Genomic DNA, 22,207 nt, shown 5'->3' with positions numbered 1-22,207 from the left:
CTACCACTTCGGGGCCGAGCCATGGTTGCTCCTAGATGTTTACACTTCACAACAACAGTGCATACAGTTGACCGGGGCAGCTCTAGCAGGGCAGAAATTTGACAAACTGACTTGTTGGGAAGGTGGCATCCTGACAGTGCCACATTGAAAGTCACTGATCTCTTCAGTAAGGCCATTCTACTGAAAATGTTTGTCTATGGAGATTGCATGGCGGTGTGCTCGATTTTATACACCCGTCAGCAACGGGTGTGGTTTAAATAGCCAAATACACTAATTTGAAGGGGTGTCCACATACTTTAATATACAAAGTGTAGGTTGTTATCAGCCAAGACAGTAAGAACCCCTGAAGCTAGCTAGCTTATTCATCAAGATAGATTCCTAAACTACTGTATGTTCCACTCACCAAAGGTCCCCTATTTGCCTTGCATGTCCGTTGTTGATGATGTAGTTCTTGTAGGCTTCATCAAGAGGAAAAACTATTTTAAAAGAGTAAACTTCACAAATCTTGAATGTTTTTGTTCAATACTTTTTTATTCATACTTCCCATCTCTACTTCACATCTACCAGAAAACCATTTTATCTTAGTTCCTATTAGGCAAAGTTCTCGGCAAGTCAAAACCCACGCACAGCGCAGGTTTGATTCTCTTGTCAGTGTGTGTACACTGCAGATATACACAACGTATACTTACAGTATATATATATATATATATATATATATATATATATACACTACCATTCAAAAGTTGTCCTTGTTTTTGAAAGAAAAGCAATTTTTTTGTCCATTAAAATAACATCAATTGATCAGAAATACAGTGTAGACATTGTTAATGTTGTAAATGACTATTGTAGCTGGAAACGGCAGATTTTTTATGGAATATCTACATAGGCATACAGAGGCCATTATCAGCAACCATCACTCCTGTGTTCCAATGGCACATTAGCTAATTCCAATGGCTCGTTAGCAGATTCATTAAATAGTACCCGGAAAACACCAATCTTAATGTCAAAAGTGAAGAGGCGACTCCAGGATGCTGGCCTTCTAGGCAGAGTTGCAAAGAAAAAGCCATATCTCAGACTGGCCAATAAAAAGAAAAGATTTAAGTGGGCAAAAGAACACAGACACTGGACAGAGGAACTCTGCCTAGAAGGCCAGCATCCCGAAGTCACCTCTTCACTGTTGACGTTGAGACTGATGTTTTGAGGGTGCTGTTTAATGAATCTGCCAGTTGAGGATTTGCGAGGCGCCTGTTTCTCAAACGAGACACTTTAATGTACTTGTCCTCTTGCTTAGTTGTGCACCGGGGCCTCCCACTACTCTTTCTATTCTGGTTAGGGCCAGTTTGCACTGTTCTGTGAAGGGAGTAGTACACAGCGTTGTACGAGATCTTCAGTTTCTTGGCAATTTCTCGCATGGAATAGCCATTTCTCAGAACAAGAATAGACTGACGAGTTTCAGAAGAAAGTTATTTGTTTCTGGCCATTTTGAGCATGTAATCGAACCCACAAATGCTCCAACTAGTCTAAAGAAGCACAGATGTATTGCTTCTTTAATCAGCACCACAGTTTTCAGCTGTGCTAACATAATTGCAAAAGGCTTTTCTAATGATCAATTAGCCTTTTAAAATTATAAACTTGGAGCTAACACAACTTGCCATTGGAAAACAGGAGTGATGGTTGCTGATAATGGGCCTCTGTACGCCTATGTAGATATTCCATAAAAAAACAGCTGTTTCCAACTACAATAGTCATTTACAACATTAACAATGTCTACACTGTATTTCTGATAAATTTGATGTTATTTTAATGGACAAAAAATGAGCTTTTCTTTAAATAACAAGGACATTTCTAAGTGACCCCATCTTTTAACGGTAGTGTACATACCATGTATAAATCGAATTAAGATACATTCTACAGATCAAAACAGGACAAAAAAACATACATTATGTTTCTTTTTGAACTGAGCTAAACCAGTAAGATAATGCCAAGACACACTTGTAGAACGTTGCTATAAATTTGTTCAGGACTTTTGTGCGTTAGCCAGAGATTTCAGTACGAGTGGGACAGTGCCTTGCTACTGCTCTAATCGTAACAGCAAGGCAGATTTCAATTAATGTAGTCAGTGAAACACACAATGAATGCAGTGTTGATGACAACAGAATGGCGCTGTCAAGGCAGCTCTAGAGCAAGAATAGCTCAAGAATAGAATCATACAATCATACTTGGTAATGCAAAAAAATGTGTTAGCTTACACACAAAAACCCCACAAAAAAACAAAACAGATCTATGAGAGGTCATGGGATATATATTTAGATAGTAATGGTGATTGAGAGGAATGTTGAATAATATGATTGAATATCTAGTGTTTTCTATGACAGGTCACTGTAATAGAGTTGAAAAAACGAAAGCTAAACACTTGATCTTGAGCTATCATCCATAAAGTCTATGAATACTGTTACAATATGGTATAATGCTTGTTGTTTAAATAAACATAAACGATACCCTAATAACGAGTTCATACGCACCACCATAAGATGTTTACTCATATGACACATAACATGTTATAATTCTGCATAACAGCTAATTACATACTTATTATCTAGTTGTAATGTTTTGTGGTATTGCCATGAATTGCAGAATGAGATTACTTTAAATTAACAATTCGGAATGAATAACAATGAATACACCCATCTTATGCAGACATTCTAGATGCTAACTTGATGAACCCATGGTATGTTACCATGTTTCTTTCAGATTATTTGAAATGGTCCATTTTAATTACTAAAATAAATACAGAAATCCAAGGAATTTTCTAACTCAAAAAGTCCATACACTTTAAAAATAAACAAAGCATTTCAGTCACATTTTCACATATGAAATATAATCACATATTTAAAAAAAAAACTCACCATATCTTTCAGTATAATATACCTTGATTGTGAAAGTGATTTCTATAAAACAGAAACATTTCCAACCACTGTGATTCAGATGTTAAGATTTCCATAAATGACCAATAATAGACCTTGCAATATCAAAAGTCATCACATGACACGCCGCAGGAGAGCAAAGCCTAAAACATGCTTTCAGGATAAGAACTCATTCACTAACTAGAGTCTTGCGTATAGTCTGTCCACGAGCGATTACTTAATCAGTAACTCACCAATGCAACGACAGCACACATTACAGCAGGGGGTCAAACATACTCAAACAAACTCAATATACTTTACTAAAACCAAATCGAAACAGTGTCGAAATTTTACAATTGACTTACATTCATACAGTTTCTTGAACAGCTCGCGAATAATCACCGAAAGGAAAGCAACACAGTCAGGGAGCATCGAAAATTATAAAATCAATAGATAGAGGACCAATTATTTTGCCAATTTTGATGGCGAGGAAATATAACCAATTTTCAAAGCTGCCCTCCAGACCTCGTTGAGGACCGAATGTGACCCCTGGGGCAAAATTTGTTTGACATCCCTGCATTAAAGAGATAGCTACCCACTCCTCCAAAATCCACATACAACCCACTCCTGTCCTGTCAAACCCTGAAATATCTAAGAGAGTAACACAAAGCTGGCTGGAATTGCTCTTTTGGGACAAACATTGTCACATAATTACATCATCAAGTGAATAGAAATATGTTGAATGGGTACTTGAGACATTTTATTTCAATCAAAGATACAGAGTAAGCATTCTATGTTGGATACAAGTAATACTTTTTAGAATGCAAAAAGGGCTTCCTTTTCACTATAAGATAATGGCTGAAATACCACGGAGTTTCTTTCATTCACTATTTGGAAGGTCCATAAAGTGCAGTACTGTCTTTATTAAGCGCTTTTATTACTGAGCTCTTGCCGCAGCTAGGGGGTACACTTCTTCAGACATTGCCTAGCTGAGGTTAACAGCAGGTGTTTACTCGCCTTTCAATAAATCAATGATAAATAAATCAATGATAAATTGTTTTGGCTCAATTTAATGAATTGTGTACAGATTCCAACACAAACATTGGACAGGGAGAGTGAAGGTGCGTGTATGATTTGGAATAAGTGAGGACGCAGATTGTTGATAGGATAAGCAAAGAGGGTGTGTGTGGTTGAGTCAAGCCACTTGGCATGGACACAGAAATGACCATATGTGGTTGATTGTAAACTGCTAGCCAGAGAGGCTAATGCAAGGCTGCATCCAAATGCATGGGCATGATGAAAGGCAGTTTGGCTACATCATGTACATCATGAAATGTTGAGACACATCCAAGTGTAGAATGATAGAAATGTCACTACAAAATAACACATGTGCACCCACACACACACACACAGAAACATACAGTACACTCAAGCACACATGCACACTAGACATGTCACAGACATATCTGGCATGCTTTCCTAAAGAAACATTTTTCCTTATAAATTCTTGAACCCGCCTAGAGCTCTGATAACTTTCCTTTATACATAAATAAACAATAAATATCTGCAATGTGTATATATCTTGAAATATATAATATACATATATTTCAAATATATTTCTATCATTCTTTCCATCTTCAAACATTTTTAAGAGATATAGTCACAGTTTAGTAATAAAACACTTAATAAGAACACAGGTCTCTCTAATTGTCTTGCTGCAGTATCCCCTTTTCAAGTATCAATGACTTCTTAGTCTGCATGCTGACGTTTCCCACAGAAAAGCCTACTGCTCAATTTGTACTACATTCTCGGGTCTTACGGATCTGTACAAACTCATTTAGATAAATGTGCAACAAATAATGGAACTGTGCATAAAACAAGTCGCTAGTAACTGATAAATGAAAGCTCTGTATTGTTTCCGTACTTTGAAAGTAGCAGTGACAGCAAGTTAACTAATTAATAAATTGATAAACATGTGTAGGCTAGCTATCATTCTTAAAAATTGGTCAAAATAGTTGTTAAGTCTGATGGGCAATTGACTGCATTACCCAACTAGTACAATAGTTGTAATACAACAAAGCTCATTCATAAACCTTCAAGAAGACTCTAAATTCCATAAATTCCTGTTGTTAACAGGAAACCCATTTGTCACCAAGCATGGATGTTTTGACGCACCACAATACATATCCTCTCTGTCTCCAATAACATCCTGAAATCTTTTAACTTTTCCCTGTATTGAGTACCTGTGAGAAGGACCCTGCTCCACCTAAATCAATCATTATTCATATTCCAACACAACAGCCCAGCTCTAGGTGATTAGGGAAACCAGCCCTGATGCACTGTTGAGCACCGGAAAAAAACAAGGCAGTAGAGACATTTCAGTGGAACTGTGCTTCCACATACACACACATACACACATATATATATATATATATATATATATATATATATATATATATATATATATATATATATATATATATATATATATATACATACACACACACACACACACACACACACACACACACTCTATAATATATATTTGCTGGTAGTCCAGCTACTCTAGAGCATGGTCTGTGGCCAAGATCAGAGGGTTTAATAAAAGGGACACTGCAGCGTGGACCTTGAGGAGATGGTCGGTTTGGAACAGTCAAGGGAGTGTAGAAAGCCTAGAGACTGTAGGACCCCTTTTGTTCCTCTTTAGACACTCACAGAGCAGGAATGGAACCACAGACAGACGCTCATCGAGAGGAGTTAAGGTGAGGAGTAAAATCACATGCTGAGGTTTTGTTGTCCTTTATTCCCCACATGGCAACGGCTGATAGGACGATGTCCTTCCAACATTAAAAGACAAAGAAAAATAAGAGACAGAAGTGGGGTCAAGGTACGCTGGGCTGTCACCTTCCCACAATGCTTCAGTGCTGTGGGAACGCCACTGTTAATTTCCTTTCTGTGGTAGGGGAACTTCCTGTCCATAGTCTGACTTGCGGGGTCGTGACCTCTGAGCTGAGGGGAGGGCGTCAGCCGGCAGTCATTCCTGTCACACTGGGCCCAGCTCGCCTCGCGGTCGGTCTGTCTCTTGTCTCTCTTTGTTCGTTTGCATACTTACACACAAACAGCTCCTATATTGCACACCATGCCCTCATGGCCTAAGGTCGTATGTCAGTGGTAACGGCTTCTTTTCTCCTCAGCTTCTGAGCTGTAGTCCCTTAAGTCAATGCCCCTTTGAAGGTTCGATAGAGAGTCTTTCATCTGTAGAGGAAAACAGAACAAATTAAAACACCCCAATGAAAAAATATATTTCACACTTTGAGACCCTGCACAAAAATCTAAAGAATTTCACCCTTGGCATTGTGTTAATGCCTGTTACTGTATCTGTCTTCTGTGTTCCCTACCTGGTCTGATAGTACCACTGTTCCCTACCTGGTCTAATAGTACCACTGTTCCCTACCTGGTCTGATAGTACCACTGTTCCCAACCTGGTCTGATAGTACCACTGTTCCCTACCTGGTCTGATAGTACCACTGTTCCCTACCTGGTCTGATAGTACCACTGTTCCCTACCTGGTCTGATAGTACCACTGTTCCCTACCTGGTCTGATAGTACCACTGTTCCCTACCTGGTCTAATAGTACCACTGTTCCCTACCTGGTCTGATAGTACCACTGTTCCCTACCTGGTCTAATAGTACCACTGTTCCCTACCTGGTCTGATAGTACCACTGTTCCCAACCTGGTCTGATAGTACCTCTGTTCCCTACCTGGTCTAATAGTACCACTGTTCCCTACCTGGTCTGATAGTACCACTGTTCCCAACCTGGTCTGATAGTACCACTGTTCCCTACCTGGTCTGATAGTACCACTGTTCCCTACCTGGTCTAATAGTACCACTGTTCCCTACCTGGTCTGATAGTACCACTGTTCCCTACCTGGTCTAATAGTACCACTGTTCCCTACCTGGTCTGATAGTACCACTGTTCCCTACCTGGTCTGATAGTACCACTGTTCCCTACCTGGTCTGATAGTACCTCTGTTCTCTACCTGGTCTAATAGTACCACTGTTCCCTACCTGGTCTGATAGTACCACTGTTCTCTACCTGGTCTAATAGTACCACTGTTCCCTACCTGGTCTAATAGTCCCACTGAGGATTTGATGATCTCTCTCCACTTCTGCAGCTCAGCATCATGGTAACGCTGTTGGGACTTCAGGAGCTGGGCCCACTCCATCTGCGTCTGAGGCAGTTTACTAGACAGAAATACACACATACTGTCAAACACACCCAGATGCCACGGCCAAGAGCAACTCCAAGCTAAGCATTGTTCAGGGGCAATTCTGCAGCATAAGTGTTTTGTGATTGGGAAAACAGGCTAAAACCCACGTGGTTGTCAAGTAAAACTAAACAGACATATCCCGTCTGGGTTTGACTGAGTACACAGTCATATAAATTCGAGTATTATGTAGGCAATAGGCACAACACTAAAAACCTATAGATGGTTAGCGTACTTCTCATGTATCCGCAGCCCTTGCCAGGTGGTAAGAGGATGTGCAGAATACTCCAGCATCCACAGCTTATAGAACAGCATCATGTTGAGCAACACCAGCAAAACCAGGCTGAGGGTGGAGAGGAAAACAGAAGAATGTAAGGGACAAAGGAAAGAAGATGAGTAATGAAAGATACAGAGGTGCCTTAGTCTGTATATTCAGCAGCCATTTTCTGCAGTCAAGTGACTTAGTGGCTTCATGGGTGGAATGTTATTAATATTTGTAATAATTTCATAATTAATAAAACATAAAAAAAATTACGCCAAAAATCTGGTGTTTCTATGTCAAGCGGTTTTGTTATTTCAGTCTTCTGTGACGTACACTATATATGTATGTGGACACCCCAAAAGTATGTGGACACCCCTTCAAATTAGAGGATTCAGCTATTTCGGCCACACCAGGTGCTGACAGGTGTAAAAATCGAGCACAAAGCCATGCAAACATTGGCTGTAGAATGGTCTTACTTAAGAGATCAGTGACTTTCAACGTGGCACTGTCATAGGATGCCACCTTTCCAACAAGTCAGTTGGTCAAATTTCTGCCCTGCTAAAGTTGCCCCGGTCAACAGTAAGTGCTGCTATTGTAAGGTGGAAATGTCTAGGAGCAACAACGGCTCAGACGCGAAGTGGTAGGCCACACAAGCTCACAGAACGACACCGCCGAGTGCTGAAGCGAGTAGCATGTAATAATCATCTGTGTTCGGTTGCAACACTCACTACCGAGTTCCAAACGGTCTCTGGAAGCAACATCAGCAAAATAACTGTTCGTCGGGAGCTTCATGAAATGGGTTTCCATTGCCGAGCAGCTGCACACAAGCCTAAGATCACCATGCGCAATGCCAAGCTGGATCTTTCCGCCATTGGACGCTGGAGCAGTGGAAATGCTTTCTCTTGAGTCTGGCAGTCTGACAGACAAATCTGGGTATGGCGGATGCCAGGAGAATGCTACCTGCCCCAATGCATACTGCCAGCTCTAAAGTTTGGAGGAGGAGGCATAATGGTCTAGGGCTGTTTTTCATGGTTCAGGCTAGGCCCCTTAGTTCCACTGAAGGGTAATCTTAACGCTACAGCATACAATGACCTAGACCATTCTGTTTCCAACTTTGTGGCAACAGTTTTTTCCTGTTTCAGCATGACATGCCCCCTGCACAAAGTGAGGTCCATACAGAAATGGTTTGTTGAGATCTGTGTGGAAAGAAATTGACTGGCCTGTACAGAGCCCTGACCTTAACCCCATGAACACCCTTGGGATGAATTAGAATGCCGAATTCGAGCCAGGCCTAAACGCCCAACATCAGTGCCCGACCTCACCAATGCTCTTGTGGCTTAATGGAAGCAAGTCCCCGCAGCAATTTTCAAACATCTAGTGGAAAGACTTCCCAGAAGAGTGGAAGCTGTTTTGGCAGCAAAGGGGGGACCAAATCCATAGTAATGCCCATGATTTTGGAATGAGATGTTCGACGAGCAGGTTTTCACATACTTTTGGTATAAAAGTATAATGTTGGGATGCAAACTCAGAATTGAAGACACTTCAACTCTATATCTGACATGGTACAGGTGTATTTTTTGTAAGCCCATAACCATGTGTGTGAGGTGTATATTTTTGTTTCAAAGTACATTTGTTTAAGACTACCAAGAAACACCCTGATTTAGCCCATTCCAGTAAAAGGTTAATGAACCAGTTACAATGAGGGAGGAGTATGTTTCCTAGTCAGGGCTAAGTGGTTTATCATTAGACAGATGTACCTTAGACAGATCCTATGGCAAGCAATAAAAGGAGAGGAGAGGAGAGAGGAATCAAATTCAGAACACAAACAAAAACAAACAAATGTTTAACCCAGAATCAAATTTTTGATAACTACTAAAGATTTCAAAGAGAGTTGAACTGAGACGACTTCAAATGAAACACAAATTATGAAGATGGATCTGAAAGTGAGTGTGTATACTGTATGTGTGTGTGTGTGTGTGTGTGTGTGTGTGTGTAGGAGTGTGTGTGAGATAGAGTGCACTCACACAAAGCTGATGATGAGCAGCAGTTTGGAGACACTGTAGAGGGCCAAGCCTCCAGGGACTTGCTCAGGCATGTGTCTGGTCTGAGTGGAACCTGAGGGGGGCAGACCAAACACAGATAGGGTCAACTTGATATATTTAACACAATATACAGTTGTGGAAATGTATATGAGTGCATGTAATGTATGTATGTACCTTATGAAAGTGTATAAGAATGAACAGTGTATAAGAGTATTAAAAGTGTTCCCCTGCCATCTGACCTGTCACGCCCACATGTTTGATGCGGTGGATGACCTCGTCCTCGGTTGGCGTGGTGACAGGGCTGAGGAGGGCGTCGTCCAGGTGCTGGCTCCGTAGTTGGACCAGTGGTCTTTTCCTCCGCCTCACAGACGTCTTCACCACCTTGACCTTGGGAGAGGGCCGGGCCGACTCCAACACCACATCCTCCACCTTCGACAGCTCCAACTCTGACAGGGCACAAGGAAGCAGTTTTTACTTTCATACATTAGGATGGTTTACGGTCATCAGATTAAATGTTGCTGAACATTTGGTGTGACAGACTTAATAGCTGGTAGAGGAACTTACCAAGATGGCGGAAGTTCTCATCCAGCCCGCTCCAGAAGTTCTTCTCGATGAAGCCCTTCACTAATCCCCATGGCTGTTTTCTGTAACGTAGCTCAGTGGACACCCTAGTAACAAGACAGGCAGTGTTCTAAATGAACTTCTAATAGTTTCAAGAGCCACATGTTATTCCAACAGCTGCTATGATAAGGCCCTCCTCACCTTAAACGGCACTTGTTCTTGGCCACCCGTGTCAGCATGTAACGGTTGAGCGTGTAGAAGTAGTCGTGGTAGGGCACGTCGTGTGTGATGACCTCAGCATCGATGATGTAGCACTCACTCTCATGGCTGGCCTTGTACAGTGTCTGGGTCTCTGTGACAGTGGCTGTCTTGGGGGCCAGCGGGTTGCACAGGGAGATGGTGTACATGATCTCTCTCGTCTGGTTCCCCGCTGCGTCGTCCTTCTTCCAGGAGTGAAACACTATATCTGTGTGGCGTTATATGGATACACATTCTATCACTACATTGTCACAGGACAACACCAATGGAAGAGCCAATAATGTGATGCCGACGCCAACAAACAGAATGTCTGACTAACCAGAGAACCTGCGCTGTTCCATGAAGTCGGTCATAAACTGGGATTCTGTGAAGAGGATGTCGTACATCTTGTCCACACTGAACTTGTAAACCTCATCGATGTACTGTCTCCCTTTAAGGTCATCGTGGAAGGCCTGCACTTCCCCTGCTGGAGAGCCATAAAGGGAAACACACTTTAGATTTAAGTGCCTTTGGGGACATAATATCATATGGTGACAGTATTACCAAAACTAAGTGACATCACAGAAGAGCCTGTTTCAAGCAATATACAGTATATATGCAGCAAATCTGTTAATGGACGGAAGATTGAAATCGTACCCTCGTCGTGGGTCTCTGAGGAGTCGCTGAGTTCGGTGGGGATGTCTTCATTGTCGTTGAAGTCTAGGGAGGTTGAGGGCACCAGGCCGCTGGCCTCCGCTAGCCTCTGCTCCAGCACCAGGGGCAAGGCCAGCAGCTCCCCGTCAGGGAGGCAGTCGATGTATTCGTCTGGAGGGAGGTCAAACTAGGACACAGAGAGGGAGGGGGTCAGTCACTAGAAATACACTGCAGGATACTAGAGTACATAGTTATGAGTAGGATGGTATGTGTTCATTTTTTGATGTTAATTCAGTTCTGGTGATCAAATTACAGAAAACATTCTGTTGAGTTAACTGTATTCCCTATATGCAGGCTATAGGCAGAATAACAAATGCATTTCCCCTCCATCAAAACAAATCACAAAACAGTAATTGATTTAACCTCTGACCTCTATTATGTCGCTGAGACTCACAGAGAGGGGCTCGCTGCTGATGGTTGAGCTGATGGTGCTGTTGGTGATGATGCATTTCTTGTGTATGGATGGTGGGCTGCCCTCGTGCTTGGCCTCGGCACTGCTCTTAGACAAGTTGTCATTACTGATCTCATTCTCCTCGTTAGGGATCTCCTCACAGAACCTACACCACCATCGTAGGGGAACAGGGACCAGCTGGAGGTTAGGGTTATGAGTTCTGGAGTATTGCTTTTACATGATAATGGACAGAGTGCTGAGGGATGTGAAGCAGGGCTGAGAGGGGTATGTGTGTGTGTGTTTGTGTGTTAGTGTTTGTGTGTGTATGTGTGTTTGTGTGTGAGTGTGTACAGTTGAAGTCGGAAGTTTACGTACACCTTAGCCAAATATATTTAAACTCAGTTTTTCACAATTCCTGACATTTAATCCTAGTAAGAATTCCCTGTCTTAGGTCAGTTAGGATCACCACTTTATTTTAAGAATGTGAAATGTCAGAATAATAGTAGAGAGAATTATTTATTTCAGCTTTTGTTTCTTTCATCACATTCCCAGTGGGTCAGAAGTTTACATACACTCAATTAGTATTTGGTAGCATTAGCTTTAAATTGTTTAACTTGGGTCAACCGTTTCAGGTAGCCTTGTACATCTTCCACAATAAGATGGGTGAATTTTGGCCCATTCCTCCTGACAGAGCTGGTGTAACCGAGTCAGGTTTATAGGCCTCCTTGCTCGCACATGCTTTTTCAGTTCTGCCCACAAATGTTCTATAGGATTGAGGTCAGGGCTTTGTGATGGCCACTCCAATACCTTGACTTTGTTGTCCTTAAGCCATTTTGCCACAACTTTGGAAGTATGCTTGGGGTCATTGTCCATTTGGAAGACCCATTTGCGACCAAGCTTTAACTTCCTGAGTGATGTCTTGAGATGTTGTTTCAATATATCCACATGATTTTCCTACCTCATGATGCCATCTATTTTGTGAAGTACACCAGTCCCTCCTGCAGCAAAGCACCCCCACAACATGATGTTGCCACCCCCGTGTTACACGGTTGGGATGGTGTTCTTCAGCTTGCAAGCATCCCCCTTTTTCCTGCAAACATAACAATGGTCATTATGGCCAAACAGTTCTATTTTTGTTTCATCAGACCAGAGGACATTTCTCCAAAAAGTACGATCTTTGTCCCCATGTGCAATTGCAAACCGTAGTCTCGCTTTTTTATGGCGGTTTTGGAGCAGTGGCTTCTTCCTTGCTGAGCGGCCTTGCAGGTTATGTCGATATAGGACTCGTTTTACTGTGGATATAGATACTTTTGTACCTGTTTCCTCCAGCATCTTCACAAGGTCCTTTGCTGTTGTTCTGGGATTGATTTGCACTTTTCGCACCAAAGTACGTTCATCTCTAGGAGACAGAACGTGTCTCTTTCCTGAGCGGTATGACGGCTGCGTGGTCCCATGGTGTTAATACTTGCGTACTATTGTTTGTACAGATGAACGTGGTACATTCAAGCGTTTGGAAATTGCTCCCAAGGATGAACCAGAATTGTGGAAGTCTACAATTTATTTTCTGAGGTTTTGGCAGATTTCTTTAGATTTTTCCATGATGTCAAGCAAAGAGGCACTGAGTTTGAAGGTAGGCCTTGAAATACATCCACAGGTACACCTCCAATTGACTCAAATTATGTCAATTAGCCTATAAGAAGCTTCTAAAGCCATGACATCATTTTCTGGAATTTTCCAAGCTGTTTAAAAGCACAATCAACTTAGTGTATGTAAACTTCTGACCTACTGGAATTGTGATACAGTGAAATATAAGTGAAATAATCTGTCTGTAAACAATTGTTGGAAAAATTACTTGTGTCATGCACAAAGTAGATGCCCTAACCGACTTGCCAAAACTATAGTTTGTTCACAAGAAATTTGAAAAACGAGTTTTAATGACTCCAACCTAAGTGTATGTAAACTTCTGACTTCAACTGTACTTCAGTAATGAGGCCTGCCTCTCATAACAACCCGCAGCAGATCAAGGGCATCTTAATCAACCATGGAAATTGATGAGGCAGTGTTAATATCTGTAGCCATGGAAACCACACCCACCCCATGGTGTTGAAGTCGTCGTCAGGGGGAACATAGTCCTCGTCGTCACTGGTCAGGCCAAGCTCGTTGCCATAACACTGATGGACAAAGTGCCATAGCTCTTTGGGGCACAAGGGCTAGAGCACAGGGTTAGAGACGACACTCAGAATGGCAGAGACTTGGATTCAATGGAAAAGAAAAGTAACAATATACTGAACATGTGATCTATTTGTGATGAGGTTAATTGAGGTTGCTGGCTTACTTTGTCCAGCAGTGCATTCTGCCATAATCTGAACATCATCATGTAGGTCCTGTCCCGTGCTCCAAATGAGGTGAGAAAGTGCTGTGGGGAGAGAATTAAAATAATGGTTTGTATCAGTTCAAAAAATATGCTTTGAAATGAGGCTGAGGAGAAAGTTTGAGCCTCCTGTCAGTCAGTGAATGCCGAAGATCCAGTCCCTGTCCTGTCTTACCTTCTCACCGTCTGTGGACACCTGGATGGCGTTGGGGATGAGGCGGGCTGTCTTCTCCTTTGTCATGGTGCAGATGTCCTTCAGCCTCACAGTCAGCTGCACACACATGCAAAAAAATATATCTGTTGAACAATACTGAAAAATCTACTGTGCTGCAAACCATAGAAATACAACCAATTACATTTCAATACTGTAAACTAACCAACACCAGAGACATATAGATAAGATCAAAAGAACAGAAAGCCCCATGTAGAGGCCCAGTGCGTACCAGCGTTTCCCAGCGGAAGATGTTGCTATAAAAACAGATCCAGTTTTCTGAGAGGTAGAGTCGGCCCTGCAGGAGGATGTCTCGTTGCAGGGCACAGGAGTAATCTGCCAGCAGAGGTCAAAGATCAGAGCCCAGGAAGAATACATAATATACCCATCAAGGTCAGGGTTAATTCTATTTCAATATAGTAAATTCAGAAGATGAATTACCTGAATTGATAGTTTAAATGGAATTGACTCCAACCAGCCAACGCTAACTTGACCAAAACCAAGCTGAGGTCCTATATCCATCATATTGATGACCTAATTGGCCTTAGTGGCCTAGCACTTTGTGTTTGTAACTCACCCACGATGAGTCGCTCTGTGTCCGGTAGCTGCTTGAAGAGCTTCCTGAAGTCCTCATTACGCTGTTTATATGTGGGGCTCAACACCTGGCGAGACGGAGAGCAACAATGGTAACCTCTTAGAGAGGGACGACTCCCACATACATTCCTGAACACCCACTCCCTCGCTCACATTCACACACTGGACTATATCCATTTTCACAAGTGCATTTTAAACCAGACCTGATACCAAGCACGATCCCCTCTTGACATGTTGCCACATCAGGACATCCAATAAGCATGCTTTTGATTATCCTGAGCATTCCTTATGTGAGTCACATTCCCAAGACAACAATATATGGTAACATCAATGTACTGTATGAACACACACAATGGTGCCTTTGTGCAGCAACAGTTTATATGTAGGACAGAGGGAGACAAAGACACACATCAAACCTGCTATGTTAAACCCTTATAGCTATAGTTTATCTTATAAAACCTAGTCTGGTTGGTTGTTGGTTTAGGTCATGAGAAGAAATGTTCAATTCTCACACAAAGGAATTCATTCTCTCTTGTTACATTCTCAGGCATTTGGGTAAATCTTATCTTGGGCCTGGATTCAGAGGACAGGCTTGTTTAAAGAGGGAAGTATTGCTGTGACCCACAGCCAGACGCCTTCTGAGTGTGAGTGCAGGGGTGAGTGCTCTATGTATCTAAGTCAGATGCTGTCTTTGAGTAGGAACAGCGTCAGGAAACAATGCCTGCCAATAGAGTAACCAAAGACATCCCTTCAGGGGAAAAACCTCTCCCTGCTTCAATCTTGAAGGAAAACAACAGACTGTTCACATTAACATCATCTAGCTATATGTTCAATACTCATATAACAACAACAGCCCAGAATGGGTAGAAATAATATGTTTCTGTTAAGCTATGAATGAAAACCAGTGGTGCCTGTCAAGAAAACTTGATAAATTCGAGAACTTTGAAGACTGGAATTATGTATTACGCGCCAGACATTTTTACTGTCTAGAAATGTTCACAGAAAGTACTCTCTATAACTGCCTACAATATCAAGAGTATTAGAGCCTCCCTTTCACAACAAATGCCTGTCTATGCCCCTTAAACTTCAGCCTTCTTACTTTGTCCAGGGAAAGGGTCAATGCATACTATGGGAATGCAAATAGCTACCGACTTCATATAATTTGCCTGCCAAAATATAATTGGGTCAGGGAACCACAGAGTTATGCTCTTGGCACAGGTACAATACAAAAACCACCCATCCAAACCTTTTCCCCCGTCTTCCCTCCCCGCCGCTCCCCCTCCTGGCATCAGCTCTCGGGGGGGGGGGGGGTCAGTAACTTACTGCAGGGACCTCCTCTGACTCCAAGTCCTGGTTTGGGGGGTCCGAGGCGGACCAGCCCCACTCCCACCCAAACTCTTCCTGGGCCGGATCCTGTGGGAGCCACCCAGCCAGGGCTTCATCCAGCTCCAGCACTGCCTCCCAGTCCGACGGCAGTCCCCTGTGAGCCTCCATACTCCATACACTACCCTCAGACACACAGACGGACACCTAAACCCGTGGTGCCCCCGTGGGGTGCTCAGAACGGTGGATTTCAATGCTGGTGATCCAGTGGTCCAGGTCTGCTGCAGAAAAACAGACAGAGCTGTTGTGTGTCCAGTGGCTGTGGCTTGGAGACTGCTGTGATTGAACCTGGTATGGGTGCTACTCCCTTTCAGTGTGAAAGCTGGACCCGGCTGACTGCTGCCACATGAATCCAGTCGTTTCTCCTTCAGCCGTTGGCACTCTAGTAACCCTGGCCACAAGTCTTTTATTATAATAGCAGCTCTGGCAGGTAGGCGTGTGCGGTCAGGGGGTGTAACGCTGTCCAGATCCAGACGCCTCAGAGCACCTTGGTGAGCGCAGCTCAGACACACCAGCAGCGAAAGCAAAGAAATATCCTTGGTAAAGAGAAAAACAGAGTGAAAGAGAGAGAAAGAGAGATAGTTTCCTAACTGGAAAGCGGTGCAGTCCCGTTTCATTGGCTGACAAGGTGATTGAGTTACAGAGGACAGATGTGCACACAACCTTCAGTTACCTCCACACTCCATGAGGAAAAACAAGTCCATTAATCTTGAGTGGTGCGGCATGGAGTCGCATGCCAAGACTTGCGGCTCAGTCTAATGCAGTTGGAGCAGTGTAGCTCTGGGAGTATGTCCCCTGTCGTTGTCCTTGACTATTCAGGTATTAGAGAGCAATAGCATAGGAGGGTTAACACATTTAGAGGTGTTACTATCACCCCCTAGAACCCTGTGGCCTACTCTCTGTCCCCCACAACTCTCCCTTAAGGTCAGTAATGCAGTCCTGAAACCAGATCCCTGTCAGTCACTACGACCAGACTAGACAAACAGGCACAGAGATTGGTTCTCATGAGCTGGGCAAGTCAACCTATCAGCACAGTGGTGAGAGGTTGACACAATGATAAAATACATAAGCAACAAAACAAACACTGTGGTTTCAATTGGCACGCCATTAGGCTCACTTGTGATTGGTTACATCTGTGCCCCGGAATTCAGAAACAAATTCCACACCTTTCCTGCTTACGCAATTTCCACAGCCCCACTCAACATCTAGCCAAATCAGTTAGAAGAAATAAGCTCCAGGAAACTGAACGGGAATGAAAATAATCCTCAGCACACTGTTGAAAACAGTTCAGATCATTCACAGATCCCTCTCAGACGTGAACAGCCTTCACCCTGTTGAAAATGCCTCTGCATCCTGTGAATAATGTTTCTTCAGACGTTTGCGACCAAGGCCCACTGACATCAAAAACTGCATTCAATATGTCAGATAACCGAGTAGTATCTGAATTCAACGTTTTTCTAAGAGCTTTTCCCAAAAATGAAAATGAAGACTAAAGCAAATGCAGAAGCTATTGATTCGACTATCTCCGTTCTTCTCCAGGTGACAATGTGACAAGTCCTAGGACAGTGTAGCTGCCAGGTGATGATGGGGATATAGACAGTCCCTGAGGTGGCGGTTAACCATTAACCTGCTGGGTAAACAGTGAGAGATGTCGGAGACAGGTACAGTCAACCAGGGTGGGGCGGTTAAATATCCATTCCCATAAATAATGAGGCCAGTCTCTCACCCCACTGACAGTAGGTTGCTACAAACCACTCTGGAGAGGAGTGGCCAGGAAGGTGTATGCCTATGTGTATTTGATTGCATGTGTGTGAGGACTTCCATCTTCATTGGAAACAAACTAAGTGCCACTGTCAAGGGAGTGTGCATGAATGTGTGTTTGTATATGTGTGAATACTTCCGTCTCTATCTGAAACACACTATTCCTTGACACTTTCCCTGCAAATGGCGTGTTGATGGTGGGAGGGTGGAGGAACCAGCTGTGGGAACAGCTCAGCAGAGAGGGGCTGTCTGGTTTAGAAACACAGCCAAGCCAGGATCCCTGACGATTCACCCTGTCCTGCATCATACACACTGCTTGCTTTTCTTGACATTTCAAACAAGCACCCCGGCTCCCTACATTGTAAAAATAACCAGTGTGGTTTCATGTAAAGTTTTATGAAGAGCGGTGAGCCTTTCATGTGTTAGGAGATAGGCTCGACAGTGGTATCCTTGTTGTGAGAATCTACCTCAGAGTAAACATGGCAGACTCCCTCTAAGTCTCTCGCTCACCTTCTCCTGCTCTCTCCTCTCTCTCTCTTTCTCTCTCATGAGGGGGATGAACTCTAGAATGTTTTCATTATAGACCTGAGAGTATGAGGAGGCAGATATTTCACCTCACAAATCTCTTGGAGAAAAGCAGTCGCTTAAACCTGCCACTTAACTATGGATACTATGAGCCACTATACTTGGTGTCTGGCAGACATTGATTTCCTTGTTAATACCTCAACTGCCTGCGTAGGTCCTGTACAGTTGCCATGAAAGCATTGCAACAGAGTCATTAGGAAGGTTGATATGGCAGGGTGGGGCCTGTTGTGTGTCTCTACTGGGCTCAGACCTCATATCAGGACGGTTGTGATGTAATCACAGTAGGTTCAGTGCCATGGGAGAACATCATTGCCATGTAGAGAAACACAGTGACTGTGACATGGCCTACCACATAGCCTACCATACCCTCAGGTAAAGCACTGCATCAGACACATACCAATATACGTTGCAATGGTCCAGAACAGAGATTAGACATAATTACATAGTTAGTGTTAGTTAATGTTTCTGGGAGCAGATTGGTATTATGATGCATTCGTTTAGTAATGGTAGAACAGGAGAGAAATTAAGTTAAGTAGCTAGAGGAGAGTATCAGAAAACATTAGATGTGGACCATAATTCTTCTAAACATTCTGGAGAATCTCCATTTCAAGTTTCACTAAGCAACAATGCCCAACTATACCCAATGTGGCCATAATGACAAAACGAGCACATTTGAAGACTTGGGAGGACTGGAACATGCTAACCAGTCCCATGCTCCATTCTCCTGTCATTCAAGGCATTCAGGGCTGCTCCAGACACTGACCACATGGTCCGTGGGTTTAGTATGATACACTGAGCAGATTTGTTGCAACCTGGGGTGTATTCATTAGTCGCAGACCGCTGCAAAAAGTTTGGCCTGTTGCAAAAATGGAAATGGTTTACCGTTTACTCTAGGAACCAAATGTAGTGAAACAGGGAGGGATATACCTGAATTTGTCCTGTAGAAGCTCTCGTTTTCATGGCAAAACATATTTTTTCCCCGTTTGGAGTGAACAGTTTCCGTTGCTGAAATTTTCGCAACAGACCAAACATTTCGCAACGGCCTCCGACTAATGAATACACCCATTGCGTCACCACCATAACAGCTCTGAGTAGCCTATAGTCCCTCTTTACACAGCAGCCATTTTGAAAACGCTATTTTTCAAAACACAACCACAATGGCCATGGCATTGGGTCATCCAACCCCAAAGTGCTGTATATTGTGGCTTCGCTCTCAGGTGGAAACAACATACTGATGAATGAGGGATGAGGAGCAGACTAGTGGAAAGAGAGACCAGTCAAGCGATCCAAGAAGAAGGAATAAGCAGAAAGATATTTTAAAAATTGCACAATAGTACAAGTCATGCTTACTCTCAGGATGTGTTGTCTTTCATGCTGGGGAGAGAAGGGGAATATATAGACACAAATAACAACAAAAGAAAGGAATAAAACAACAGAAACAAGAGAAAAGAAAATGGAGTCCCACAGAGACACTATAGAAACCATGGCTTTATAATAATACCATATCAGGGTATCAAACCACTTCTCACAGATGGCCAACTGAGCCATCAAGTAGATTTACTTGGCTGTTTAAGAAGAATCATAATGAAATGAATTAATTACAGCCCCATTAAAATGTAGCAACCTTGTCTCTTAGTACACTGGCTGGAAACCTTGTGTTAAGTCAGGACCTCTTGGTGTAATGGTCTTGGTGTTGGACTGAGATCACTGGTTCAGGCTGTCACCATACTTTCGCTACAAGATGCTTCTGTCTGTCAAACATTCATCTATGAATCACATCTGTAGTAAGGTATGGGAGTTGCAACAAAATGGTGCAAAACATTACATTTTTATTAATCCTCAGTCATTTTTCTTATAAATTCAGCATGCCATCACACTGTAACCCTAGACTCCTAGAACTGTAAATCCCACTGGTTAGCGTCCTGGGTAAGCCTGAGCTCCATATGAAAGTGACCTTAGGAATATACCCTCGTGTGATTCTAATCAGGGTCTAGAACTTTTAACCTCGTAACCTCACACACACACACACATACTCACACGATCGAAAGCACGCACGCATGCACGCACGCACGCACGCACGCACCTCTTACAATTTTTTACAATTGCTAGGACCCATTTCTCAATACTTAGGTCACTTTTTTAAAACTCTTCACACAGTGAGCACAACAGGAGTCTATGTGGGCTGAACTGTGGATCATGTTTCATTGCTTTGGCACGAAATGCATTCAATGACTACATCTTTCAAATGTCATGAATTCTCACTCAGACACAACCACCACCAAAACTCTATGTACCTACAAGCCAATTTGCACATGTTTACATACTCTTTCCAAAACTGTTAAACTTAAGTTCCAAACCTAACAAAACACAAATTGAATAAGACAGCAATTTGCTACATTTCTACAGTAATACCGTATTGAAATATATTCCAAATCTAAAAAATTAAATACACTGCTCAAAAAAATGCACATTTGTGGCCTGCTGGAGGTCATTTTGCAGGGCTCTGGCAGTGCACCTCCTTGCACAAAGGTGGAGGTAGCGGTCCTGCTGCTGGGTTGTTGCCCTCCTACGGCCTCCTCCACGTCTCCTGATGTACTGGCCTGTCTCCTGGTAGCGCCTCCATGCTCTGGACACTACGCTGACAGACACAGCAAACCTTTTTGCCACAGCTCGCATTGATGTGCCATCCTGGATGAACTGCACTACTTGAGCCACTTGTGTGGGTTGTAGACTCCATCTCATGCTACCACTAGAGTGAGAGCACCGCCAGCATTCAAAAGTGACCAAAACATCAGCCAGGAAGCATAGGAACTGAGAAGTGGTGTGTGGTCACCACCTGCAGAATCACTCCTTTTTTTGGGGGTGTCTTGCAATTGCCTATAATTTCCACCTTTTGTCTATTCCATTTGCACAACAGCATGTGAAATTTATTGTCAATCAGTGTTGCTTCCTAAGTGGACAGTTTGATTTCACAGAAGTGTGATTGACTTGGAGTTACATTGTGTTGTTTAAGTGTTCCCTTTATTTTTTTGAGCAGTGTACTATCAAAACAATTAGACCAACCACAGGTGATTCCCATTGTAGCTGAACACCTACCCAGGTGTTAGTCTTTCAATTTCATTACCATCCATGCAAAAGGGGACATCTTAGGAATAATAATGTACCGTAATGTAAACATGGACCCAGCCAGAGATAGAGAAATGGCTGACAGAGGAAGAAGAGTGGCTGGGAGAGGGAGAGGAGTACATATGTGTGGTAGAAGAAGACTGAGAGGAAGATCAAGAGCTGTAGTCTCCGATGAGATTAGGGCTACTATAATTCATCATGTAATAAATCATGGTCTATCAATGAAAGAGGCTGGTCTGAGAGTGCAGCCAAATCTGCAACGCTCAACAGTGGCATCTATTCTGAGAAATTTCTGGCAAAACAACAGGTAAGATGTGCATTCTGCAAGATCATCTGACAGAACTGCACATTACAGAAGTAAATTGAGCAAAGCCTCCAAACCCACTTGTGTGTAATTGTATTTGTATTTCTGCTTAGGACCCAACGGTTACCTCCCACAGGCGGGAGAGGAAGGATTTTCACTGCTGTGCAGGAAACTGCAATCGTTGATATGGTCATCAGAAACAATGGCATAAAACTCACAGAGATTGTTGGCAGACAACATTACATTTAGAAATATTCACAATGTAAGCATAACAACTATTTCTAGAGTCCTCAAACAACATCAAGTCAGGATGAAGCAGTTGTCCCCTTTGAGAGGAACTCTGGACGAATCAAGCAACTCAGGAACCAATATGTCCAGGTAAGATGACTAAAAATACAGAACTGGTTTTGGAAACAAAACCAAACAGGGCAGAGGCACACAATGGCATGTTTTTAGCTATAATGAAAACTCCCGTAATAGCCTACCTCTTAT

At 42.8% G+C, this 22,207-nt stretch overlaps 1 protein-coding gene across 5 annotated transcripts in view; it reads right to left on the bottom strand.

Moving 5' to 3' along the window:
- Window positions 1–505: 505 nt before the first annotated feature.
- LOC129822122 (protein Aster-B-like) overlaps window positions 506–22,207 on the bottom strand; it is a 172,453-nt gene continuing 150,751 nt past the window's right edge. For 2 of the 5 annotated variants that reach the window (XM_055880085.1, XM_055880086.1), the window contains 16 exons: window positions 19,636–19,659; window positions 14,540–14,624; window positions 14,195–14,298; window positions 13,927–14,022; window positions 13,716–13,796; window positions 13,475–13,590; window positions 11,360–11,546; window positions 10,933–11,116; window positions 10,616–10,762; window positions 10,240–10,504; window positions 10,042–10,145; window positions 9,717–9,923; window positions 9,460–9,550; window positions 7,409–7,516; window positions 7,030–7,150; window positions 506–6,158 (listed from right to left, as the gene is read on the bottom strand). In XM_055880085.1, the coding sequence (XP_055736060.1) occupies window positions 6,069–6,158; window positions 7,030–7,150; window positions 7,409–7,516; window positions 9,460–9,550; window positions 9,717–9,923; window positions 10,042–10,145; window positions 10,240–10,504; window positions 10,616–10,762; window positions 10,933–11,116; window positions 11,360–11,546; window positions 13,475–13,590; window positions 13,716–13,796; window positions 13,927–14,022; window positions 14,195–14,298; window positions 14,540–14,624; window positions 19,636–19,659 (2,010 nt within the window). In that variant the 3' untranslated portion in view covers window positions 506–6,068. The remainder of the gene's footprint in view (window positions 6,159–7,029; window positions 7,151–7,408; window positions 7,517–9,459; window positions 9,551–9,716; window positions 9,924–10,041; window positions 10,146–10,239; window positions 10,505–10,615; window positions 10,763–10,932; window positions 11,117–11,359; window positions 11,547–13,474; window positions 13,591–13,715; window positions 13,797–13,926; window positions 14,023–14,194; window positions 14,299–14,539; window positions 14,625–19,635; window positions 19,660–22,207) is intronic. The other 3 variants (XM_055880089.1, XM_055880088.1, XM_055880087.1) reach the window with 2 other exon arrangements.

Source organism: Salvelinus fontinalis, chromosome 24 (assembly GCF_029448725.1).
Source record: "Salvelinus fontinalis isolate EN_2023a chromosome 24, ASM2944872v1, whole genome shotgun sequence".
NCBI lineage: Eukaryota > Metazoa > Chordata > Actinopteri > Salmoniformes > Salmonidae > Salvelinus > Salvelinus fontinalis.
This window is presented reverse-complemented; position numbering and strand designations above follow the sequence as displayed.